The following is a 27,716-nucleotide window of genomic DNA, read 5'->3' as shown; positions in this document are numbered from 1 at the left end:
CGAACCTTATTTAAGCAGGTGCACAGATTAATCCCAAAATTTGTAATTCGCTGGTGGTTTGAAAGGAAAAGCATTTAACGGTAAAACCGGCCTGCGTTAACAAGTGAAGGGGAATGATGAAGAAGGGAGAGGAAGTAGGAAACGAGAGACTAACAAGCAGACCACGGGCTTTTAAAATGAAAACTGATAATAAATAAAAATAATATAAAGATTAAGAAAATCCCGTCCACACACCAGGACATATTTTTCTGGTATTTTGAAGAAGCACTTCTTACTTTCAAAGAACTTTCTTATTTTGTGTTCTTACATGCCGGGATCGCTGACTGCGTGTAATCCTTTGACGGCTTTTGTATTTATTAATTGTTTTTGATAATCGTAATTCAAAATAAGACTCTAAATCCCTGTTTTTGGGCGTTTTGAAATGTCGCTCCGAATTTTCTCAAAAGTAGGAAAAATTTGACAAGAAATCTACATTTCCAGGCAAAAAGTGGCTTGTATTGTTTAATTAACTTCGGCCCCCCATTGACAACACCTATCATAGGGAAAGGAAGTATGACCCACTTTTGTCATTTAGTTACTAAAGGCATCCATGGTGACACATTGGCGAATACTTCGAGCCATGGCTGTTAGAATGACTGGATTTCTTTTTATTTTCGGGATTTCATCTCTGTTTGGATGCTCTCTGGCAGGTATGCAATGATTGGCATTCCACATAGTCATTTCCACAAGAATCCCTTTTCTTATTTTCTTAAACGCAAAAACAAACATCAGAAACGCCTGACTGTATTCTAGAAATGACGGACGGTGATGGAATTGGATTAGTATAATATTTATTTTAAGACGTAGCAACAGATTTCCAAAAATTATGTGGGAAAAAAAAGTTTATCAAAAACCACCTGAAAATGTGAGCTATCATGGGGATTTCTTTAAGCAAGAAAATGTTTACAAAGTACTCGGTAATCGAGTTAAAAATTAGATGTACCTGCGTGTATTTGTACACTTTACTGGTGATTATGATTGTGAACTGAAATTTCAGTAAAACTCCAGTAAAAAGCGAGAAACCGATGTCCCAACGACTTTTAAGTCGTTTTTAAAAAAATAGTTTGAATGCGTCTGTCGCTGCTCATTAATATTAGATAACTTTTTTCATTCAAATTTGCTGTTCCTCTTTATCCTTTGAAAACAAATTGTTTTGATATTACTTGAAGATTTCTTTATATTAATATTACGAATTTTTAGTTCACGAATTTAAAGTGACGAATTTAAAGTGACTCAATTTAGAGTTGCAGCGCGCACGTAGAATTTCGCGCGACAGATTTGACAAAATTGCATCAAATATCGCAAGTATAAACTGGCGTTTGACCAAGATTTTGCAAAAACGTTATCAATAATTGTTTTAATTGTTACCTTGGATAAAAATCATCAAGTAAAAGTAATGTTTTTAAAGCAAACATTTAAAAAGTCGAGTGTTATCAGTATAGGAATTCCTAAAAATAAAGTGACTCTATAGACGACGTCACGTGATTGATTCAAGAGTCACTTTATTTTTAGGAATTAGGAATGTTTGCTTTAAAAACATTACTTTTACTTGATGATTTTTATCCAAGGTAACAATTAAAACAATTATTGATAACGTTTTTGCAAAATCTTGGTCAAACGCCAGTTTATACTTGCGATATTTGATGCAATTTTGTCAAATCTGTCGCGCGAAATTCTACGTGCGCGCTGCAACTCTAAATTGCCAATGCAAGCGCGATTTTTGTCAAAGCGATATCGCAAAGGTTTCAAACTATTCCAGACCTGGGGCTCGTTTCTCAAAACACCCGAGAACTCTCGGGCCCGAAAACGATTTATTTCTTAAATTTGAAAAGCTGGCTAATTTCTATAAAATTTATGGTATCTAAATGTGTTAAAATATCGTTAAACATCGTATTTTACCACAAAGATTCATGTAAAGGATGATTCCCTTTATAGATTTTGATCCTTCCCGAACTTCTCGGGCCGAAATTCACATGGCTTAAATATTAAGAAAGTTCTCGGGACCTCGCAGTCACCCGAGACTTTTCGGGTAACTTTCTGGCTTCAGCGAAACTTCGAAATTAGCCCTATTGAGCAAAATCATTTGGAATATGAACCAAGAGGAAGTTCAAACTGTTCTAAAACGTGAAAGCGGTTCTCAAAAAGTAAAATATGCGAAATTTTGGGCAAAAATGCAAAATAAAGTTTTCGGGCCCGATAATTTTTGGGTGTTTCGAGAAACGGGCGCCTGGGACTATCTTTGCGCTCGACACTCTTTCACGCGAGCCAGAATGTCGAGCGCAAAGAGAGTCCCAAGGTCTGGACTGTTTCAAACATGTTCAAAATTTAATGCAGCGCGCGCAACAAAAATAGCCGGGACAGGTGCATCAAAAACTTCATTAAGAATCGTTAAGTGTAAACCGACCTTAACAGAGCATAAAATGCCCTTGTAACAGGGTATAGGGGGGTACGGATCAGGCGCGTACCCAGGATTGGCTGAGGGGGGGGGGGGGTGCGCAGTCATAGTTAACATATGAAAGAAGTATTAGTATTTGAAGATCCGTTAATAAGAAATGACCGCCTTTTGGCAACCGAGGGGGGTTGCGCGCGCACCCTGCACACCCCCTGTGTACGCGCCTGCGGATCACGTTTTATTGACCGAAAAATGTGCCTTTCACGTTTTCGAAAACCGTAATATCGCGTCCAAAACTCGCAAATACAGTAGTACTGCGTCCAAAATCGAAAATACTTGTAATACTGTAACGACAATACATATTCTTCTATTTCGGGAAGGTCACATGATCTCCGTTCTCGTAAATGGTAGACGAATTCAATTGACGAATTCAATGTTAAACTCTCATAGATAACAACTGCCGGACTATCCAATTCGAGCCCGAGGTCGACGGAGCACTTTTACGACATCAGCTCGTGAACGTAACAGTGGACACCGATACTCAGTGTATCCCGAAATGCTTCAACCACCAAGAATGCGTCTCGTACAACGTCGGCCCCTCGCCTGACAACTCTGACAAGTTCGTTTGCCAGTTAAACAAGTTTGACCGGCTCCAGAAACCAGACGACTTCAAACCTGATATGGAAGGCTTTCGATATGCAGACTTGAAAGAGGTATGTTATGGCGCATAGAGGAATGTTATGGCGTCATAGAGGAATGTTATGGCGTCATAGAGGAATGTTATGGCGTCATAGAGGAATGTTATGGCGTCATAGAGGAATGTTATGGCGTCATAGAGGAATGTTATGGCGTCATAGAGGAATGTTATGGCGTCATAGAGGAATGTTATGGCGTCATAGAGGAATGTTATGGCGTCATAGAGGAATGTTATGGCGTCATAGAGGAATGTTATGGCGTCATAGAGGAATGTTATGGCGTCATAGAGGAATGTTATGGCGTCATAGAGGAATGTCATAGAGGAATGTTATGGCGTCATAGAGGAATGTTATGGCGTCATAGAGGAATGTTATGGCGTCATAGAGTAATGTTATGGCGTCATAGAGGAATGTTATGGCGTCATAGAGGAATGTTATGGCGTCATAGAGGAATGTTATGGCGTCATAGAGGAATGTTATGGCGTCATAGAGGAATGTTATGGCGTCATAGAGGAATCCGCCGTAATTGGCCTAGCTGTGGCGGATACCCTGCCCTTTCGTTATTGTATGTATTCATGTTCTGTTTCTCATGTATAACGTATTATGTATGTGTATTTTTTTTTCTCCGTGGGCAAAGTCAATAAATTAAATAAATTAAATTAAATTAAATTATGGCGTCATAGAGGAATGTTATGGCGTCATAGAGGAATGTTATAGGAATCGCAATGGCATTTCAGGGGGGTGCATTAACATCTTTTGCTGACAAACAACTGCCCATTTGCTGCTCGGTTTGCACGGATTAAGAGTGGTTTTAGCATTTACTAGGAAAGCCCGAAGACGGCTCAGTGGCGGACCTAGGATTTAGAAAGGGGGGGGGGGTGACTTCTTTTATAGGCTGTCTCGATTTTTTTTAGATTTTAAGGAATATATATTTTATGTTACAAAATCTTCTACAAAATTTCGAGAATACATTTATTTTCCCTGTTTGTGAAAATCACGTTACTTATTTAAGTTTTGATTTAGTAGAGAACCAAAAGCATAACAGCTCCTCTTACTACGGACTTTACTGGAGGAACACTTAGAAAAGAAGATAACGTCATCCGCCATGGTTGCGCTGCAATAAAATGCCTACAGACTTCCATTCTGTCGATCGACACTATTACATATCCTATCGTGCAACCCAGCAAATTTTGCAAAAATCTTCCAGTTTGCGCTTTCTATTTTCGGGTGCAAGTTCATCAATCAAACACAATTTTAAAGGAATTATGCCGGCGAGTTGTAAAAAAAACAACAAAAAAAAGCTCATGGTAAGAACCCAAAAAATTGCGAACGACTATATTCAGCGAATGAAGGTAGCATCCTTGATAATCGGCGTGTGGTGCTGACTTAGCTATTCCCACACAACCTCCTTCGAGCTCATTTATGAACTCATATGCCTATGCCCGCGGCAGTTGGTTAAAATCTCATTTTTTGCCAGAAATTCTTGTATCGCTGTTGCTAAAGCTTTGCCAGTGGGGCATGTTGATAAGTTCCTCGCAGCTTCCGTTTGCTTATCCAATCTACTATGTGCTGGCATGAATTTCCCGGTTGCGCTCCGTCTAGCAAGTGGTAGGGGGAGGGCTCTCCATAAAACTAGATGATAGGGTGATCGCCCTGTCTTTTAGGGCATTCAATTCAACCAACTGCTATAAAATGCTTACGCTTTTGCCATCCATTAGGGGGTCACACCGGTCTCAGTGGTTTTAGAGCTTAGGATTAGAAATTGCTTCGACCACACATAATGTGCTATCTTTTAGGGTTAAAAAAATGTTGTTGAAAAGTGCTTTTTTGTTCCACCGTCAGAACATTCTGATTCAAAATGCATGCCTTGTTTCGCCATTGCAGTGGCCTGGCTTTCTGTCACGAACTTTGTTTGATTTCCGTCCAGTGAATAGCATCGCGATACATCCAATTCGGCTATAACAATTTGCAACGATTTATCTTTTTATGTTTTTTTTTTTTGCCCAAAAGGGGAGTGACATGATGACTATCCAGGTGTATATTATTTTGCCTTGTCCGATATCTTGCAGAAAGACGCTAGTCCTTCGTCTTATGTATGTGTGTGTAGGGGGGGGGTCGTCTTAGGTGTGTGGGGGGGAAGGAGGGGGGGAGTGGGGGGGATGGGATTTTGACTGCGCGCGTGCATCTTAATTGAACTAAACAAAGTCGTGTTACTAACGAACGGTCCGCAAATTTGATTATGAAATTTCTACTAGACACAGTAAACTAGAAGTAATTCAATAAAGTATTTATGTTTCTTTTGGTGTAGAATCGATGTCGCGAGAATCCGTGCAACTTCACGTGCCTGGCTGGGTTTGGTGACAAGAAGTATAAGTGCGCATGTCCGGCAGGGATGACAGGAGAAGATTGCATGACAGGTATAAAACACTTCGCTCCTATTTCCAGAGATTGTGCTTAAAATATGAAAAATACATGACGAAATCGACAAAAGAACAAGAAATCCATACCCTTGGCACCCTGCTATTGGTACTCCTAGACCCCTGCGGATGACTGCATGACACAGTCTTAGCTAGTCAACCATTTATTGGAGGATTATTTGTCAAAAGCAAGTGCAAGGTTCAGATGTGCTGTCCTGGGGGTAGCAATTTTGAATAGTTCACTAGCAAAAATGGACGGTATCCTAGTCTTACAAGCTCACTACTAGCGTACTACTAGCAAAGAGGGCCTAACAGATAAAACAGACTAGCAAATAGGGTATTCTAGTCTTACCTAGCTTAATAGTTAATAGGTATTCTATTCGTGATGGCGTATCTCTTAGAACATTTTTTGCGGCTTTTTTGTCACTTTTTACAGACATCGACGAATGCCAGACCGGGCAAATTACGTGTCCAGCGCTGAAAACGTGCGAGAACACAATGGGTTCCTATTGGTGCGCTTGTCAACCTGGTTACCAAGCGGATGGCGATGGCTGCAAAGGTATGCATATCAAACAATTTTATTTTGAAAACTGTCGTTTTTCATGCTCGCTCGGCCATTTCCTTATTTTAAAATTACAAAACATACAATATTTTTTTTTCTTTAGAACTGTGTAAGTCGAAAAATTTCCCGTAAACTTGCAGGAATTCGTGTTTACTGTTTACTTCGATTTTGCTGATCGCCATCTTGAAATTCGCCCCAGACCCTAACGTTTTAGATTATCACAGATTTCCCGGGCACTCGCCCAAGGCGCTTTTTACGATAACAAATCCTAGGTTAACTCAACAGTTCAAAAAACAAATGGGGCAGTAGGTCCAATGAGGTGGGGAAAGAATTCGGATAGTGTTCGGCGGGAGGGGGGGGGGGGGGGGTGAGCAGGCGCCATTTTCCATGGCATGACATGCAATACCATGCCAATTTTAGTTCAAGTACCGAAGGGTTAAACAACCCTCGTGACCCAGCCTAACATGGCTCCCTGTTCAGCAAGCGAATCTGATAGTTTTCGTACACTATGGCTTAACTTTGCGAGAATGGGGACTGAGGTCAGCATTTCAGGAACGAATCAGTACTACAGGCCGCGTTTCAGCGTTTACCAAACGTTTTGCAACTAACGGTTTAAGTTTCAGTAAATTAACCATTTGTTGAAGTCGAAATTCTACGGACTTACTTAATTGTTTAAGGGGTTGCGAGCGTATGTGCGTCCCCTAATTATTGTCTCCGATAATCTCCGAAATCACGTGAATTTTTTTAGGTGACGGACTCGCGCACGCTCCGGCTTTTTGCGGCAAAATAACAACTTATTCAGCGCTTGCGAAGCAGAAAGGGGTTATTACAGACAGAAAGGGGTTCTTTTCAGGGAAATATTTTCTTCGTAGCTCTCTGGCGTGAAGGCCGCAGATCGTATGTTTTGCCTGATCTTGCAAAGTGATTTCTTAGTCGCCAATTCACCTAATTGTTTAATGTATCCAATGCTTCATGCTTAATTGCCAAACCATGACCAATTGTTGCTCAGAATTACCGAATAGCTGCTCAATTGCCAAAATATATTTATTAGATTTTGACGAGTGCGCGGAGAATAAGCACAACTGTGATGCAGTAGCGGGAACGTGCGCGAATACCATCGGGAACTTCACGTGCTCCTGCAAGAATGGATTCGTTGGAGACGGCGTAACTTGCACAGGTAAGGGTTCTATTAAAACACAACGAGAATATCATCATCATCATCATTATCGCCATTATCATCATCATCATCATCACCATCATCATTGTTATCGTCGTCGTCGAGTGATCACCTGTCATCATATTCGTCGTCTCGCTATTGTCACCAGAATTATCATCTGCATCAATACCATAATTATATCATCATGAATATTAGAACCCTATCGACATCTTAATTATTAATATCATCATTATCATCATCTTCCAAAACCTCTACACAAAGATAACTAAGCTCCAACTGTCTGTTGTATTACCAGGGTCCGGGGCTACAAGTGACCAACCAGGTAGATCGTGCAAAGCCATCATAGATGCATTCAGTGCAGTGACATCCGGCAATTTCTACATTAAGCCTGATTGGTCGGGTGCAACGCCAGCATTCCAAGCCTACTGCGACATGGAGACGGACGGGGGGGGCTGGACGCTAGTGTGGAGCTATTCGTTCACGCACCCTAACGCCTTCACTCAGATCCATAACACGATAACGGTACACCCCACCAGCATGCGAGGGGCCAATCCCTCCACGACCACACCCTCCTCTGAGGCTGTTGACGGAGCAATGGACCCTTCCTTTTGGGATGCGATAGGGACCGAGTTTCTTCTCAAGTCGAATATCAACAACTGGATCGCGTGCATCCCCCGTAACGCTGCCGTCGGTGCGACCTGGAGCGCAGGAGACGTAAGTTGCAGGGTCGTCGAAGCAAAAAGTACCACATGTCCGAGTGTAGTGCCAGATACGTTATTTAAAGACAAGTATTGCGGGTTTGGGTTGAGTAAGACTGGAAGTAAAACATGTGTGTACTGGAATCTTTGTGATTCTTCGGGAGTCCCTGTTCACGATCCTTGTTGCCTCGATCAACCAGCGGTAGCCATGATTACCAGCATTCTTGCGGCTTCGAAAACCCCGAGAGGCAATTTTTACTTGCGCTAAGCAGTGTTAAGATACGCGTGATAAGGCTACACTCCGAGAATGGATGTGGCGTAACCCACGGCGGATACCAAGCGAATGAGAGCAGGGGCGGATCTAGCCTTACGCTAAAGGGGGGTTTGGCTCAGTGACAAAGGGGGGAGGGGGTATTTTTTTTGTTACATGTGGCTTTCTGGCAGCCCAAGGGGGGGGGGGGGGTTAAACCCCCTAAACCCTCCCTCTAGATCCGCTGCTGGAGAGATGAGCGTTAACAAAACTGTGTCCAGTCTTAGGGGTGTATTCTTGTTACGTGCCTCTAATCATTCTCATGGCTCTCAGAGACCAGAATGAGATATTTATACATTACTCAAGAACCACTGTGGATTAGGACGCATGTATTATCGAGTATGACTTACTTGAAATAAGTCTAGAAGCAAAATGAAGTTTCGTTATGCACGCCATGGGCAACAAGCTATTCTTGGTATCGCTTTAAAAGTAGGCCCTGCACTATCCTACTCCACTTTGGTCGAACTGGTCGAACAAAGTGTCCAAAGCCCATGGTATGCTAGCGTAAATCACCCATACTGCTTCACGTGAGGGCATTAAAGTTCAGCAAAGCAGATTCTCTCCTTTTAAACAACAAAGCTTGCCCCCCCCCCCCTGGAGTGTGGCATAATAAATAAACGGCACTTAATGTTTTTACTGCTGAACTAATTTGATCTTTTCTAGTTATAATGTTTGAATTCAGGATCTTCTTTTAACCACATTTTTTTAGAAATTCCTATTCGCCATTTCTAAAGCCGTTAATTGATAGACACCGCGTTATTTGTAGTCGGTCTGCTCTTTTACGAGTTGAATTTACGTTATCTATCTAGAATTTGGGTTAGAACCGTCTTCTCATAGGACCACGTGCGGCGCCTGATTGAGATAACGCCGTTTCATTATTAAAGCGCAAAATTATTTATTGACAATAAAATTAATTATGTGAATTAATTGAGCTTAATTGGGCTTAAAGTGCTCAGGTTCGTGATTTTTGTAATTAATGCTATCGGGTCAGTGTGTTAATACTCCCGGTAGAAATATTATTTTCTTTTTTTCTATTTAGGCTATGTTCAAACGTCGTATTATCCATGAGCCGTAGTCAATGCTCATGGATAATACGACGTTTGAACTAGTCTTAGACGCAAAGACGTTTATGTACATATGTAATCAGTCTAAACATCCTGTGGTAGATCCCGGTTACTCCGGGCTGCCTGTGGTGAAATCCAGCTATTTGGGCTGTCTGTTTCGTTTTACATCATTTTCACGACAAAATTCAAAAGACAAACAGTCTTGTGTTTTTCCAAGAGAGCGTAAGATAAGAGACTCTTTAGTATTACCGCGCGCAATGTCGATTCCCGACCACGTTGGGACATAGAGGAATTAAAGTCCTGGCTAAACCAGGCGACATGTAGAGCGCGACATGTAGCGTGTGTCATGTCGCCTGCATGTCTCCTAGTTTAGAGACATTGTCGAGCGCGACAAATCAACGCAAGAGCGTTGACAAGCAACGCAAGAATGCGACAAGGAACGAAAAAGAAATGTTTTTGGTAGTGGCTAAACTAGGAAAAATTCAGGAGACATGTCGCACACTACATGCCTAGTTTAGTCAGGCCTCAAAGAATGTCAATCAACTTCTCCTTTGTTACTGTTTACAATTGAAAATACAACCGTCTATTTGCAAGAAAACTTCCGCATTTAGCGGTGGCCTGATTGGCCTTCTTTAAGATTCACGACGGCGAAGGGAGGTCGATGGCGCACACGGAATAGGGTAGTTTCGTTGTGGCTTTGCTTTAGTTATTGCAGCTTTACGCTGACTGTTTAAAGACAGTTGCGAGCGATGCAACTGTATGCGTCTCTTTGAAACTGGTTATGCTACGTCTAGGTTAAGCTTTTATGCCGCTTTTGGTTTTTTTCCGGCGCGTACACAGAGAGTTGTGTAGGGTGCGCGGATATCTCCTTGCCCGCCAAAAAGAGGGTCGTTTCTTTCTCAGGTGTCGTCAAACATTATCCTTTTTTCAGACACCTATGGCTGTGCGCCGCCCTCATCCAATCATTAGCACGCGCTGTTTTATGTATAACTAACAATGCACAAACCACCAATCAACCAATCCTATTGCCCGTGAGCAAAGCCGTTGTAAATACACTAATGCACTGAATCTGGATAAATCGAAACAAAGGTTACTCTAACCTCGTGCACGTTTTCTGTAATATACGACTGGTAATAACGTGACTTTTTGAGAGGTAAACGCGCGACAAAATTAACACAGATGTAAATGCGGTCTTCACGCCAGAAAGCGACGAAAACATGAAATTTTTCAATAAAAAAGCCCTTTTTGGCGTTGAGGCTTTCTGGCTGGTTGGCATTAATAATGTTGCTTTTTGTTATTGTTATTTTGCCGCCAAAACCCGGAGCGCACGCAAGCTTTCCACCCAAAAAGTCACGTGATAGCTCTTGTCCTTACTGGTTGTTATTATTTAAAATGATTATGGTTTTCTTACTTTAAAGTGATTATAATTTTCTTATGTTTTAGTTTTTTAAATCAAGGAACGAGTCAGGCCGAGAGAAAGGGTGCGATAATGTTATACAGTCGTTTCAAACGACTGTATAACATTAGTCGCAAAGCCGGTTGATGAAAACTTTCAGTGAAAGTTGTGTCATCAACCGGCTTTGCGACTACGCGACAAACGACGGTTTAAAACCCCCGGCCAAAGTAGGCTGTTGATGGCTGGCATGGCGTGATGATAATTTCGCTGTTTAATAATGCCTCACAGATTAATCGCTTAAAAAAAATTTGCTCGAGACTTCTCAGGGTCATCATTGACCCTGCCTCCAGTCATCATTGCGTGGGGTTATTTGAGTTTATTTATTTCATCTGTTTCAAAAAAAAAATTTTTCTCATGTGGTTTACGTACTACCTTATTCTGCTAAATTTTCTCGTGTATACAAATAAATAAATTCTCGATTTAAAAGATATTGCGAACTTAAATACTAGCGAAATTTAATGGATAAAGAACAATTGATGGCAGAAATTTACAGAAATTAAGACACGCGAAAATATAGAATAATATAAGGTAGTTACATGAGAAACCCAAGCACCTGATTAGGAAGAAAGTTTCAAAGTATGTGCATTCGACCGCGTTCCTTGTTGATATAAAATGTAAATAGACTATAAGCATTTGATACTCTCTTGCTATGACTCATATTTGACTACACGAAAATCGCTAATATTTGAATGTTGTAAGGAAATTCTCAATGTATAATTAATGAGGGTCACCCACCTGGGGTGTGGCTAGACGGGGTCCGCTTATCCCCAGCCAACGGCAGCCTAGAGGCGGTAATTTTACCACCTTAAAGCCGCATTGTCACCAGTTTACTTCCGGAGGTCCGACGGAAACCTCAACCGTTAAAAGACAAAAGAATCTATTCGAATCCGAAATATTTAACAGGCCATCCGCTCTAAATTATCAATCACATCCTCAAAGAAACTTCCAATAGACACACTACTTTCAATATTTTGAAATATTTTTCGCGTTTTCCGTTAAAAATCATCGGATATTGTTAGGTAATCGACCGGAAGTAAACTGGTGACAATTGAAAACCTGGCTACTAAACGAACCTCTGCATGTCGCATGTGTAGTGCATGAGTTTTTTTGTATTTTAAAATGTCATACTTAAAATGAAATAATAAAGCATTTTCTTGCTGAACATGGCCGCGTTGGTTAGCAACTGGCAATTAAAGCTCACCGCCCAAACCCTATTTCTAACCGAACCATCAATCTTCCATCGATCCTTTGACTTCAAATTCAAGCTATGGACTTTTAGAAGTGTTAGACTTTTAGGCTAGTTCCGAAGGGTGGTCAATTAAAAGGAGGTTGATATACCAGTTAAGGGGCCTTTTGTTAAATGAGCTTGAAACCTTTAGAAGATACTTTAACGCATCCGAGGGAAAAACAGGGTAATTTCAAGTAAGACATCTCTTTTTATTCATCACATGTCTGTAACAATTTAGCAAGCTTTTCAATGCCTTCACAGTTCATTAAAGAATCCCCATGAACTTTCTCTACAAATATTATATGAGTGTTATTTGTATCACTTTTTGCGAATTGTCAGATTGTAATGATCTTGTTACTTTTGTTTTTGAGAGGTCGTTTTTAGCAAAATCACGTTGGTTAATTTGGTTATGTGCCATAGAAATATATTTTATTTGCAGTAGTATTCATTTTTTTGTTTATAAATGCAGATTTGTCATACAAGGAAAAATCGAGTTTTAAGTCCTCTAAATGTTTTCTGGTTTAGCCAGTCCTTAGGCACCCAAAGCCCGGAACTATACACAAAGTTGACAATAATATCTTGTTAAGAATCCGATATCTATCTATTAATAGCTGTCTTGATACAAAATTTGCTAATAATCTAATATAAGGCTTCTTGCTATCTATTTTTTATATGCCATTTTCTTGATTTCTTGAAAATATAAAAAATAGTGCATTAAAAGAAATGGATGCGTTTTTGCAAGGAAGATAGCGGATGGTTGATTGATTGATTGATGTGAGAGGGATCAAATATTTAGTTCGTTTTCGCATTATTATACGTGCTCATCGAGTTTTCCCGATTGATATGGAATGCCAAGTACCAAAGAATTATGTCGAATCTTAGTGCTCTAGTATTTTCGTAGCCATTTTTTCGTGGTTTATTCATTTCGTGCGCTAAGTATAGTAATGATGTTTTATTGATGACCATTGTCAAAGATGAGAGATCTCCTGGCTTGATATCATTTGCCTGAATGTGTATCTGTGACAATTTCGAGAGTTATTAATCAAAAAGTAGTGTATCGAATACATCTTTATCTTGTTAAATATTACACATCAATTCTTTGTGAGCATAAAATTACCTTCCATTTCCGATTTAGGACAGAATTCTACAGTTTATGTCAAGCATTCATTTTTTGTTAAACTTGTCAATTTTGACTATTATCCCATTTGTCGAGCATTTCCTTACCAACCGGATATTTTGTAACTAACATTGCAAACATAAACTAGAGAATTTTGAGAATCACTTTATCAGCTAAGGACATGTAATTCCCTTTGATAGAAACAGATTTTCAATTGACGACTTAATTTTTATTCAAGTTTCCAATTGTGTTCAACACAAACAGTTTGCGTTGTCAACCCATCTCTTGTAAAATTCAGTTCAGGGGAAAAACAACCATTTACTGCAGTTAAATGTTGGTATTGAGTTAGAATCTCCAAGTGAAGTTCGCTTATAAAAAATCCTTTGTTTCCTGGACTTCGCGATATTTTCAAAATGCCAGGACTACCACTTAACAAATACCAGGTGCTATGCATGTCAACCTAAGTTAAAACCCTTAAATTGGAAAAAAAAAAGACAAATCCCACAAGTCCTCTAAACTAAGTAGAAAAATAATAAAAGTACATATCGCGGGAACTGTAATGAAATTCCAGAGACAGTGTTTTTGCTAAGACACTTTAAACTAAAATAAGACGTCTTTTTGTAACTTGCCCTCCCTCCGCCCCTTCGCTTCCAGTTTATTTTCACCCAAACGCTTCCAGGGCATTTCCAATTTCAGCAAAGCGGGTTTAGCACGAATCCTGCAAGTTAATCTTGAGTGTGTTTTGAAAGGGTTTCCCTGTCACATATCGTGTGTTTCAAACGTCTATCAGAAGTGGAATTAATTTTGTCACGTATGAATTACAAATGAAAAAAATCATACTATTATTTTTGATAACTCGTGTTTTCTAACGCTCGTTACGTTAGTTTTATTGTTTACTGGGGAAACCAACCCTTTAATTAGGGGGGAAAAAGGGTTGTTTCCCACACAGTACTTTATATATTTGGTCGCTCCTTTCATTTCCTCTCACATCTTAGATGCTCGTTGTAGAAAAAGGGTATTGCTTTATTAGGATGACATAATGCTTGCTTATAAACAGAACACTCCAATCAATAACACAATCTTTTATTTTGACACCAGAAACATTGAAAAGCCAGGAAATCCACCGACGAAAGAAATGCGCTATACTTTAGAGCATTTCTTGTACGTTGAAAGCAGCTCCACTTGAAATTTTGGTTTCTTCAACTTGCAAGAGATAGAACTCTCTTTTAAAAACTAATTTTCTTTTCAATTTCTTATGCACTCGACTCCTAGGGGGAAAGCAGAAGAATTGTTTTTTACCATTTTGCCCCGTGCAGGGTTTTGAGATAATAGCAAACATAAATACAAAGCATTTGTAAAAGAAAAGATTTTGTTGTTTTCTGATTGTAAGTTATAGATCATAAATCGGAGATCGGAAAAGCACCAAATATAACCCAAATTTCTGCTTTGCAGATAAGGTGCAATTATTGAAAAATATAAACATATATCTAGAACAACAGAGTTTAAAAGAAATATTGCTACGAAAAGTGTAATTTGTCGAATATCTTTGAAAATATAAGCAATATGATAGCGCTTTGTTTCATTTGAGCATTTTTTTTTCACAAGAATGAGCTTAGGTAAGCTGATAAGAATGGGCTTACCTTAAAATATAAACTAAGAATAAAAGGGGTGACCTCAGGTAACGCAATTACAATTGCTCGCTTCTAATCGATGTACATCGCCATTACTTCCCCCCCTAAGGCACAATTCAAATTCATGCTTTTTTATTATAGATCTTAGCGGGGACACTTCTCTGACGTCGGTATTTACAAAGGAAACAGCGAAATACCAAAACAACGCGCAAAATCGAACAAATTAAAGCACGCGCACGGAATAGCGCACCACAATATATATCGAGATCTTACGGATAACAAGTCATTCGACAAATAGTAGAGTTGCGAAGAACAATGTTCTGAAGCTTAAGGTGCGGGAAACAGGCCTAATTATGCTCTTTACACTGCCATATCAACGTGCACGTCATCGATGTAGTCCAGGAAATAAGAAATGAATTCATTAAGAATTGATAAATGCGATCCGATAACTTGTAACCGCCAACTCACGTTTGACCGTCATCCAGGGTGGTATAGAGGCTCACATCGATACAATACTTCATTCTCAAGGGCAACGAATTGGTCTATGAAATTCGTCCCATTTTTTAACGTTTTTTTTAAACGTGACAAATTAAGAGGATCATATAATGGTGTAAAGCAAAACGCTGGTGTAATATTAGAAAGTGTGCAAGATGGGTCAGCATTACAGGCTGGGAAATCAAACTTTCAAGATCTCTTTTGAAGTAGCCGATTTTACTCAAGGCGATTCGTAGCGTTTATTAAATTTTGTGACGTTGTATTAAAGGAGGACCATTTGTCAAAAAGGAGGTTCACCAAGTAAGAAATTGAGTAAAAGGTGTTAGCTACATTGTGAAAACACAACGAGATAATGACGCCTACTCTCGACAAGGCCGAATACATACCTCTCCTCGTCATCTCGGTTCTAGTAATCGTCGCAAACGCTCTAATCTGTGTGGTGGTGTTTACCAAGAAAACCATGCAGACTTACACTAACGGCTTTGTATGCTCTCTTGCCGTATCGGATGGGTTAATAGGCGCAGTTCTACTCCCCATGCGTCTCGCCGATGTCAAAGGAGATATACAAGGTTACATTGTGTGTATTTGTTTACTCGCTGGTGTAGCGAACGTTGGGATTGTGACTTTGGATCGCTACATTGCGGTGTTTAAGCCCTTTCGGTACGAAACAATAATGCAGAAGTACTTCGTAACTATTCTCCTGGTTGCCTGGTTGACAGTGATTACAGTTTCTCTACTACCTGTCTTCTGGTCCGCGCATTCAGCTATCCATACCATTTACGTCCTCTGCGTCCAGGGGACCTTCGTAATCTTCCCCTATTTTCTCGTCTTCGTCTCCTATTTCCTTATCTTCAGACAGGTTCGGAAGGCTGTCAAAACGGAGAAGCAGCTGAGTCTTTCAGTGGTTCTTAACTCGCAAGGAAAATGCTCAGTTAAAGCTAAACATAGTATGCGCGTGTCGAATGTTTCTGAGCGAAAAATTGCGCGCTTATCGATAATTATCGCTGCGACTTTCTTCCTGACATGGCTTCCAGTAGAGTGGTTGACATTCATGTTCTACACAAAGCAATTCTGGTTGATTCCCGATCATCTTTCGCTTATTTCTTTGTACACTATAGCGCTTGGGGCCCTCGTCGACCCTATGGTTTACTCCTTTATGAAGCCAGATTTCAGGAGTGCCATAAAGAGCATAATTCGACGTAAAATCGCAGGTGTCTGTGGACTTCGCGCGGAAGCTAGGGAACTAAATGTCTGTTAATAAAGGGCACCACGAAAAAAATCCAGAATACCAAGACTTGACATAAAATCCTAGGTGTATGTGGAGTTATAGCGAACATTCTGGGGAATTGAAACATGGAACATCTATTTATAATAGCTACAATAAGTGGGGGGGGGGGGGGGTGAATAGGTTTGCGGATCGGCGGATTCGGCCCCGAAATGCTCACGGATTACGGATTTTGAAGATTATTTCAGCGGATTGGCGGATTTTGGAAGTACGGCGGATCACGGATTTGTTGACAATTCGGGCGCGGATTTCGGATTTTGACTGCTTTGACGGTCGAATTTCGGATTTTAAATGAATTTCAATCGATGCTATTGTTTATCTGTCAAACCATGCGGATCTAAAAAATTCTGTGGATCCACGGATTTGCTCCGAAAATATTGCGGATCGGCGGATTTACATACCCCTATTCACCCCCCCCCCCCCCCCCAATAAGTGAGGACCTATGATAATCGTTAACCTGACTTAATATCGCAACTGCGTAGGCAAATGTGCGAGGAGTTTAGAAATTTGTACAAAATCGCAGAAATCTACGGAATACTGAATGTACGAAATGCAAGCGCCTCTGGCGTGTTGACAACAGGAGGTGAATCAAATCAAGAATCATAGATACACTATAGGAATCGAAGGCTAGCGCGCAAATAATGTTTGTAAATGATACTTCGGAAGAGAAACCAGGATGAATGCATGTGATATTCAGTTTTTGAGGAAAAATACCGATTGAGTTTAAAAGGCTTGATCGCGCCTTAAGGTCTAGTTCGAAATGGCAAAACGGAAGATAAAAGATCGAATGATCTAGAGTCGCCGCAATTTTTGGCGTTTTTTTTATGCCAATAATAAACTTCATTGGTTTAAATTATAAATACAATTGATCTAGACTTTCTATTCAAAGATAAAGACGGTAAAATTCTGTGTTAGAATGTGCTATGAAATGCATTTTTTTGATTGCCTGTGTTGCTAATGCTTAAATATTGTGCAACAGCAGAAAGGCCCAAAGGGCTACTCAGCTTCAAACATGAACATTCAAGATCTGTTTGCGTACGTGTGTGGGGAGAGGGGGGGGGGGTCAGTGGCGTAGCCAGGGGGTAGCATATTAATATTTGGGTGACCTTCAAACCCGCTCGGTCAATCTCTTGGAGAACTGGGTCTAGGGGCTTTTCAAGATTAGTGAGATACAGATTTGACCAAGCGAGCAAGTTCTTCTTGACAATTTTTTGCCGTGAGTCTCAAATTGACAGGAATCAGCATTTTACGCCATGTTTTCTAGAGATCAGCGAGTGGGAAAATTTTAGCTCTTCTAAATATGAGGCAATACAAACGAGGGACACTTTCCATGGGGAATATGTTTGATATGGAGCCCCCCCCCCTTTAAGCAGCCAAAATACAGTAAATGTATGAGACATTATCTAAAATACAGGAGAAAATGCCTTGAAAGTCCCTTTTGGGCCCCTCCTGTTAGAAATCCTGGCTACGTAAAGGGGAATCAGTGAGGGGGTGGGGCTGAAAAGGAATCAGTGAGGGGGGAGGACAGACAGACAGATTTCTTTAAGTGCCGTAACAATGATGTATATAGGCCATTATTCTCTTATATTTATAAGTAAGATTATCTAATAAAAAAGCAGTCATAAATGTATTTAGCTACAATGCTGTGGTGTTTTTTGGGGGGCTATTAAATCTGTAAAGTTTGGGAAATGTCTATTTAGTTGTAGGGAAAGAGTATTTATAAGTTCTTTGGTGAAGAGGACGGGCAAAGAGGAATCAGTTATCAGTAGATATGCAGCAAAACATGCCTATTGAGCATAAAATAAATCATTTATCCAAAAATAAAATGTTACACTTCCATGGCAACTCCTAGCAACTCGTTTCATCCTCTTGTCAAGGGACGCTTCACGTCACATGAGTCTCTGCGATCAACTAATACTAGATGCACAATTGTACCTAAGACAGACTAAGACACTTTGTAACATTGGAGTTTGGCTTTATTAATTGTATAAGTTGACACTTGTAATTCAGTCCATTGGCTGCAATAACTGCTAATAAACTATTTTATTATGTTACTGTTATTATTCCCACATTTATCCCGGACAATCCATGATATCCAGGACAATCCATGATGCTACACGGGAAGGGGTGGGGGAATTCTAATAACGTTGAGAGGAAATTCATTTGATGTATCCCACTAAATACTTTCTCCCTTGCTATTTGTAATAAACTCTGCAACGTCTCCTTATTACGCAATGAAAATATAACGCATCCGCATGGCGTGAGCGCTAATAGAAACATGGGCGGTAAGCCCGAGGACTTCTCGGTCACAAAGGCAAAGGCAGCCCAAACCAAGAAAAGGAATCACAACGCAAGAAGCAGCCCAAGAAAACTTTTCTTGATGAACCCGAATCACTAGTTACCAGTCCTCCTGAAACCTAAAAACCCGACGACGATTTCATGAATGATGCCGGACTCTCGACCTGCTTTCAATATTTTGAAAAAATTTTTCGACTTTTCCGTTAAAATTCATCGGAGATTGCTTCCCGTAATCGACCGGAAGGAAACTGTTGAAAATGCGGCTTTAACACATTGACCCCTCAACCGGCCTGTACCGGCTTTGGGAAGTACCCACAACCCAAAAAATTCATAAATGCAAACTAAACACAACAAGATGAAGATACTCAGGCATCAGTCTAAGGGATAAATGTTCTTGAAGATATGCATCCAACCAAGGTGTTAGCAACTACTTTTAAGCCAAATAATAGCACAGGTTCTTTGACAAATCTCAAATCGAACAAGGAAAGAAAAGCAGAATCACCCCTCTCAATAAAACGCTCAAAATACAACACAAGGGAGAAATATCAGCAAACACAGCTCAAGACAAAAATAGATACCTTTATTCTGATCCTCCAGGTTCATTTCCATGGCCTCAAAACACAATGTCCACTCCTTGAAGGCTTCTAAAACCACGCCTTTACGGATTGAAAAGCATTCTGGGAGATCCAGGGAAAAATTTACGAGGGGAGGGCCAGTCAACTTCTCTCCCCAAAGCCAAACAAATCAATTCCAGGTCATACAGACCCAGAATAGCAGTGTAAACAATTATGGAATCAATTTGGTTTCAGAAAAGACAGCATTTAGGAGAGCTGTGGTGATTCATTAGAAAATTATTTTCTCATCCAGGCAAAGCCAAACAAGAAAAAATCATTATGAATCCACTTTTGCTTGCAAATATCCATAAGCAAAGCACTCAATTATGCCCCAAAAGACTTCATGATGTCCTGAGACACTCTCCTAATATGCTCATAGCTGTATTTTTGATGAAAAATACAAGCAACCATCAAATTGTGCTGGCTTCAGCACAACGACGAGGGATTAAAAGTTGGGACTGCAAAGCACTGTTGGAAAGCTTGGATACCGCTGACTAGGTGCAGCTGTGTTCGACTTTGACGGGCTGTATAAAGCTCAGAATAGGAGGGGAGGTATCTGTTTTCAGTCTGTTTTTTGTAAATTCAGCTCAAAAATAGCCAGGAGTCAATGGGTTAAGTTCCCTGCTAGCAGAGGCCTCTTTTCTCTGTATTTCGCTGGGCTGGCGTTCGCAAGGAAAAGATACCTCTGCCATGGGTCGCAAGTTCGTTTGATCAAACCGCCGTCCACGATCGTGGACGGGAGATCCAGAGCGCATGCTCCGTTCATTAATTACTGGCCACTATTTGAGCCCACAATGACTAGCGCATGCGTGAAGCGTATATCCGCTGTGGGATAATAAGCCCGCATTCGAAACGGCGTCCTCCGTAAAAATATCACGCGACGAATTATAAAAGAAGCCATTCAATGCCTTGTCTTCATTCAGAATTTTCTCTCGTTTGACTAACGAGTCAATCTACCGTTTACAGCTTTTGTATATTCTTCTAGAATTAGCTGATCTAAGTTTACCAAAAAGTTTTGTAACATTTTCTTCGAATCCAACTGTGCGATATTTACATTGAAGAAAATCGCCTGCCCAGATGTCTTGGAATTTATCCCACAAACAAGACAAAACTCGTCTTTGCTGTGTTTGCTGTTCGAATTTTTTAGTGACGTTTTAGGTGATTGAAATTGAACAGTTTTTTTTTTTTTTTTGAAGAGGAGAACTAACCGGAGTTTGATTCATAATTTGCGACAAAAATTAGAAAAATTAGTATATTGACGGCTTTGGCGAGATGGTACGGGTTTTGGCACGTCATGCGATCGCTTAGAAACGCTCACGCATGCGCAACGAAAACAGTTTCGGCCCATGGCAGAGGTCTCTTTTCCTTGCGAACTCCAGCCCAGCGAAGTACAAAGAAAAGAGGCCTCTGCTAGCAGGGAATGGGTTAAGGAGGCTCATTAGTAATTCTTTAGAGTATTTTTTATTTATTTTACTCGTAATAAAACTGACGTCTAGTCTCAAATCTTGTCTGATTTCATTCATGTTTTCGAATGATAATGATAATATTTAATCATCCGTATTTGATGGGCTACTGTTTTATTTTATTTATCTGTAACAGATTATAAGTTTTTTGACATATAAACAAACCAGTTGTTTATGAACCTATCGATATATTTCCAAAAATTAACCGATAATTTTCTTTAAGTTTGCGGAGAGACTGTCACGGAGGAAAATAACGAAATATAGATCAACGTCATCTTTGACAACTAAATATCTTACTTTAATTAAACACCGACCTTCCTGAAGTTAAGAACCGTTATAAGTACGTTTTGTTTATTCAACTGAAAGGCGTCTGTTTGTTTAAGCAAGTTATATCGACAAAGTAACTTTAGCCGTTCCTATGAAATAGGATAGCGAAAAGTAAAAAGTTGACCCTTCACCCAGTGGAAAAGTAGGAGTGGCGCGTCCTTTTCCAGGGGTATTTGACAATCGGAATTTGGCCACCAATTCTCGGTTCGCGCTTCTTAACGAAGGAAGAAAAGTTAGATCTGAGTTCACACAGGGTTTGCCCTGTGTAGGATTCGGACCTGGCCGTCGACAAAATTAGGATTTAGTACGGTTTAAGATTTTGAGTGCAAAAATGATTGGAATCTTGTCAATCATTATATTCATGTGTGTATCTTGCCATGCGCACTAGCAGTGTAAGAAGTTAGTGTGTGACAACCGTAGTCAGTAGCAACATGTAAACATTACGTGAGTCACGGTAGCCCAAGGGTAACAAACCGACACACCCATGGGGGGGTAGTTCGTTCCTCGGACGCCCATTGGCTGAAACCTTATCTAAACAGAGCTAAAAGCTTTCCATGGCTGTCAGTGTCGGATTACCTAAGGGACGCCGTGGTAGGACCATATAAAAAGGAGTGCGGTAGAAGCCGCAGGAATTATCTGGTAAACCTTGAGTTTGTAACAGCGAAGTAAAGCCCGGTACCTGTACCGCCCCCCAACTACAGTCTACTCTCGTTGTTACACTTATACTTAGGCATGATGGGGATCATAGTGGCAAGTCTAAACTGACCATGTTTTTTTTTGTCTGCATTCTCCATTTTCTGCCTTTGCTTCGGGCAACATTGCGTTATCCTTCAATTTGTTTTAGAGAAAGCAGACGAAATTTAGGCTGGTGTTTGTCAGATCAGGGGACGTTAATTAGTTACGGTAACCTAAACAATAACTCAGGTCGCAATGGAAGAGGCCGCCCGATATTTCCAGCTGTTAAGCAAGAGCCAATCAGAACAATCCTATCATTTTAACCAAGCAGCGATCAGCGTAGGCGCCATCAATAATGTAGCTCCTTTGGTCATTTTAGCCTAGAAACACACTTGCAATTTATAAGTTTCTAAATTTTGTCTTTTGCGAACAAAGTTCCCTGTAAGGTTTGTAAATTATTATTTTGTCATGAAAGTGGCCGAACACATCATCAGCTTGGTGGCTATTTTCTTGAATATAGCTCTTGCAGGTAAATACGTTTATGGCTTATTGGATTTCTTATCTGTTTTATGTATTTGTCGCTTATGGGTTAATGTGTAAAATTAGTGATTTCTAAAAAATATATCCTCCATCTAATCATTCACGTATTTAATCAGCTTTATTCTACAAAATACAAAATGCAGAAATAAGCAGTTTGGTAATTATATCTAGCATGATATTAAATAAAGTATAATTAGCTGAAACACAATATAAAATTGAGTGCGCAAAGAAATCAAAGTATTTTTATCCATTTTAACACTTTCCCAGTACAAATAACGAATGATAAAAAATGCATTTAAAAGACTGAACGCTGCTTATTGTAATGATTGTTTGTAGGAATAAAGATGATAAGTAAACCTAATTGCATATGATTTATCCACTTTCACATATTTCTGCAGAAATAAGACGAAATTCAATGTATTTCTTTAAAAGTAGAACTGTCATTTCCCATTTACCATTACTGTTGCACTGGTAATGTTTTTTATAATAGGTATAGGTCTCTCTGATCAGTCGCAGTACTGGTTTGAGACCCGTCCCCACGTATCGGTTTTCGTTTGAAAACGCAACCTTTTTGTTATGGATACGGGTATCGTCCACACGTAAACGCGAAAACGCACTAGCACTAGCATGTAGTGTGTTACGAAGTCAATAATAACCGTGTAATCATTCCGAATTGTCACCAGTTTACTTCCGGAGGTCCGACGGAAACCTCAACCGTTAAAAGACAAAAGAATCTATTAAAATCCGAGATATTAAACAGGCCATCCGCTCTAAATTATCAATCACATCCTCAAAGAAACTTCCAATAAACACACTGCTTTCAATAATTTGAAATATTTTTCGCGTTTTCCGTTAAAAATCATCGGAGATTGTTACGTTATCGACCGGAAGTAAACTGGTGACAATGCGGCTTTAAGTAGGTCACGGCAGGTCCAAGGTTAAGTCACTGACACACCCACGTAGGAAGTTCGCCCTTGACAGGAGCAAAAAATGGCAAAATTAAAATAGTAAGGTTGTGTTAGCTTACATTTTGTATAAATTTTGCCTCCCCTAGAGGTTCCTTGCAAAAAATAAAACAAAATAAGCTTTAGTATTCTTTGGTAGATGATCCGTTTTTGAGATACGATTGAGCAAAGTTGTCATAGATCATGAAAAAATTAGCAATTTCGACTAAATGGGAAATTTCAAACAAATCAAGAGTCTTACAATTTGCAATATCTCAAGAACGGACTATCAACCAAAAAATACCAAAGCTTATTTTATTATATATTACACAAGGAAGATTTGTGCAAAAAATCAAGCAAATATAAGCTAACACGACCTTACAATTTGAATTTTTCCTGTCGTCGCCCTTCGAACACCCATTGGCTAAAATCCTTATCCAAACAAAATTAAACGCTTTTTGGGGTATCAGTGAAGGTTTCTCGTTTGGACTTGCCGTCTTAGAGAGCATACAAAAGGGATGCGGTACGTTAACCTAAGTTCATCTTTTAATCTACTTTGTAAAACTGTCTTGTACACTCTGGGTAAAGCAGTTTTGTAACAGCAATCAAGAAACCCGGTACCGTCCCCACAACGTCTCTGTAGTTCTTACAGAACGCCATTATTATTATTTGCGATTTCCAACTCTAAATGCACTTTTTATAAGATCTCTAATTTTCAGTCGAGGCTGCGCCGTTCTTATTTTTGGAGAGCATTTTAAGGCTGAAAATGTTTTTAAATTGGTGTATATAAAATATGATACCCAATGAATTATTAGGAAGAGTGTTTTTCAAATTATCAATAGCAATAATATTAAAGGTTGTTATTATGAAAAAAAAAAAAACCGACAGTGTTTACGTCCCTGGGCGCCCCGCGCAATTTACACCGCAGGTCCATTTTCAAAATAAACAGGACATAAATATCCGAATTATCGGAACTCTGCTTTAGTTTTGTCTGCATTTTTTTTCTGTATCCCACTGATTCGAGTTAACAAACAAATGTGACTGCTCTCACAGATAACAACTGCCGGACTATCCAATTCAAGCCCGAGGTCGACGGAGCACGTCATCAGCTCGTGAACGTAACAGTGGACACCGATACTCAATGTATCCCGAAATGCTTCAACCACCAAGAATGCGTCTCGTACAACGTCGGCCCCTCGCCTGACAACTCTGACAAGTTCGTTTGCCAGTTGAACAGGTTTGACCGGGTCCAGAAACCAGACGACTTCAAAGCAGAGATGCAAGGTTTTCGATATGCAGACTTGAAAGAGGTACTTGCTTTGAACAGATTTTAGAGTTACTGAGAGACTGCTTGGCGGACGTCATTAAAAACAAACAAACAAGCAAATAACAGCAACAAAACAGATTTAAGGAGGTCCTCGCTTGACTGCTTGGCGGACGTCTTTTAAAAACAAACAAACAAATAAGAACAACAAAACAAGAGAAATATATGCCCGTTTTGCGCGCGGTTTTTATTCGAAGGGAGGCATATGGACTCTTTCCCTAATTCCTAGTTATTTTTTTGAAGACTGGAGCTAAAATCTGCTAATTCTATTCAGCTTAGTTCTTAGTTGCTGAGGTGATGTTTCTCGATTTTTCGATTGAAATTTCTTTTTTAAGTAGTTTTGGAGGAGCAGGTATCTTCACCTGTTTTCTGGTATAACACAATATGCAATTTTCTCGAAAATGTCATAACTATGTGTGTTTTTTTTTTCTACAGAATCATTGTAGCACAAGCCCATGCCTTAATAACGGTACATGTCAAACGGGATTTGGGGACAAGAAATACAGATGCATCTGCCTCACGGGAGTCACTGGAGAAAATTGCGAAACTGGTAAATGCATACATCCTAAAATCAATATTATCAATGCTATCGCAAATCCTTATATTAGGGGCGGCGTAGGGGGGAGGGTATATGGGTGTGTGGGAGGTACCAGAGGCCGGTTCCTAGAAAGCAGGTTAGCACTAATCCAGGGATAAATACAGCTATCTTGACATTTGATTGGATATAAAGGGTATTTATCCCTGGGTTATTTCTAGGAACCCGGCCCAGGAGTTCACATAGAGTAACCGCTAGAATGACTAGAAACACGCTAGAAAAATATATAGTATAGCCTTTAAAATTCTTTAAACCTCTCACTTATATCAATCTAGCAAAAAGAAAGCATAAATAAACTTTCAACTTTCCGAAAAGGGAATTGAATTTGATTAAAATTTGAATTTTCTACAGAGCTTGGAACATTTTCCTGGTCCCGCGAAAGGAGATTTAATGAATAATTCCAAGTTTTGGCGGAAAAATCTCAAAACAACGTATTTTCCTTAAGCTTGGTCGTGAAATGGAGTCTAATTTCATATTATCTCTAAACGCACAAAGATTGGAATTCTAACCAATTGCTGGTCCTAGAATGCTTATTTTTGTGCTTTTGGTTTAACCATCTACAAGCCGTTTTTGTTTGCTAAATTACTGACAGATATATTTCGTTGTGCGTTTTCTTTAGTTACTGACAAATGCAATGGGAACCCATGTGATCCAATCGGAGGAGAATGTACCCGCCAAATAGAAGGCTTCACTTGCAAGTGTAAACCTTGCTTTATCGGGAATGGCTCTACTTGCCATGGTAAGATGAAGATGATGAAAAGGATTGTGATGATGGTGATTATGGTGCTGATGATAGAATGATAAAAGTAATAATGATGATAAAGATAATTGTCCTAAACAACAAGATGTTAAAGATGCTAATCGGATGATGATGCTGAAAATAAAGATGATGATAAAGATAATGATGTTATTAAATCAAGTAGTGATTGACTTGTAGATTTATGTAATAATTTATTACAACCCTCTTTTAAGGTCCCGGAACAGCCGCTGACCTACCAGGTAAAACGTGCAAGGACATACAGATCAACTTTAACACCAGCACAACTGGCAACTACTTTATCGATTCTGATTGGTCAAAAGCTACACAAGCATTCCAAGTCTACTGCGACATGGAGACAGACGGGGGGGGGCTGGACACTAGTGTGGAGTTACAATTTTTTTGCACCGCTTGCATTCACGAGTAAGGAAAATAAAGTAATACTTAGACCAAGCAACATGGCTAAGTGGGGTTCTAAGTCAACCACCACTCCGACCAGCGAGACTAACTATGGTGCTATGAATGATATCCTGTTGGGGGACATTGGCAAGGAGTTCCTTGTTAAGTCTAACATCAATAACTGGATTTCCTGTATTCCACAAGGCGGTACACTCGGTCCAAGCTGGGATCACGGCCCTATAAGTTGTAGAATAGTGAAGGTGATTCCAGGAGCGAAATGTTCGAATGTGGTACCAGACAACACAAATGGAGACGACTGTGGCTTCATGTTAAAACGCGGTAGCAACAAATGCATCTACTGGGAAGGCTGTTCTCTGCATTACTGGCCTATTCACGACCCGTGTTGCAACGAACAGTTTAACCAAGACCTGTTGGATGCTGTTAGCGAACCCCGTGGTGGTATATTTCTCCGCTAATCGATATACATCCGTAACACCCGTTGCAACGGAGAGTTTAACCAACACCTGTGGGGTGCCGTTAGCGAGCCTCGTGGTAGTAAATTTCTTCGCTTATCGATTTTTATTCGTCACACCCGCTGCAACGAACAGTTAAACCAAATACCTGTTGGATGCCGTTAGCGAGCTTCGTGGTACACTTCTTCGCTAATCGATATTCATTCGTCACAGTGACAAATAGTCCAAACAGATCAAAAGTCCAGCGTCTAGCCCTGCTGAGGATTTTGGTACTCCTTTTGGTACTTTGGTGTTCCTGTAAATAGTAGTCAGCTTCGATTTTTGCCAAACTAGAAAAACACTAGACTCTTTGGGGGCTAGTGTTCAGGATAGAGATTTTGCTCGTAACATTACAGTTAGATATCCAAGGTGGTTTCTATATTATCCAAATATTATGTAAAGGTAAAATGATTCTAATATTGATGCGCTGCATGAACTTTTCCAATTAATAAAATTAAACTACATCACTTTCTTGTGTTAGACTTCAGTAATATTTTGGGTAGCTAATGAGACACTACATCATAACCACGAGCCTCAAAGGCAACGATATATAAGAGAAGAGGGTATCTTCAAAGTCTTCAATAAACTAAACCATTTAAAATCTGGTGGTTTTTTGGTAGAAATAGTTGTGTTTTTCAAACCCACCCCGATAAGATCATTGAGGTTTTCAAACCCACTCCGATAAGATCATTGAGGTGAGGT

At 39.9% G+C, this 27,716-nt stretch overlaps 3 protein-coding genes across 3 annotated transcripts; all 3 read left to right on the top strand.

The window, feature by feature from the left end:
- The first annotated feature begins 540 nt into the window (after positions 1–540).
- On the top strand, positions 541–8,357 carry LOC5513360 (fibrillin-2). Its single transcript, XM_032382953.2, has 6 exons — positions 541–689; positions 2,882–3,144; positions 5,435–5,543; positions 5,980–6,102; positions 7,157–7,282; positions 7,578–8,357. The coding sequence occupies exons 1-6, from the start codon at positions 590–592 to the stop codon at positions 8,246–8,248; spliced, it is 1,392 nt and encodes a 463-aa protein (XP_032238844.2). The 5' UTR covers positions 541–589; the 3' UTR covers positions 8,249–8,357.
- Positions 8,358–14,916: 6,559 nt separating this feature from the next.
- On the top strand, positions 14,917–16,691 carry LOC116618825 (beta-1 adrenergic receptor-like). Its single transcript, XM_032382954.2, has one exon. The coding sequence runs from the start codon at positions 15,634–15,636 to the stop codon at positions 16,537–16,539; it is 906 nt and encodes a 301-aa protein (XP_032238845.1). The 5' UTR covers positions 14,917–15,633; the 3' UTR covers positions 16,540–16,691.
- A 7,786-nt stretch (positions 16,692–24,477) lies between these two features.
- LOC116618824 (neurogenic locus notch homolog protein 1) lies at positions 24,478–27,481 on the top strand. Its single transcript, XM_048720906.1, is given in 5 exon segments — positions 24,478–24,737; positions 25,187–25,301; positions 25,966–26,085; positions 26,319–26,467; positions 26,469–27,481. Coding segments are annotated over 5 exon segments (927 nt in total). The 5' UTR covers positions 24,478–24,704; the 3' UTR covers positions 26,979–27,481.
- The last annotated feature ends 235 nt before the right edge of the window (positions 27,482–27,716 follow it).

Source organism: Nematostella vectensis, chromosome 13 (assembly GCF_932526225.1).
Source record: "Nematostella vectensis chromosome 13, jaNemVect1.1, whole genome shotgun sequence".
NCBI classification, from domain to species: Eukaryota; Metazoa; Cnidaria; class Anthozoa; order Actiniaria; family Edwardsiidae; genus Nematostella; species Nematostella vectensis.
Note: the sequence above shows the minus strand (reverse complement) of the source record. Positions and strands in the feature narration are given on the sequence as shown.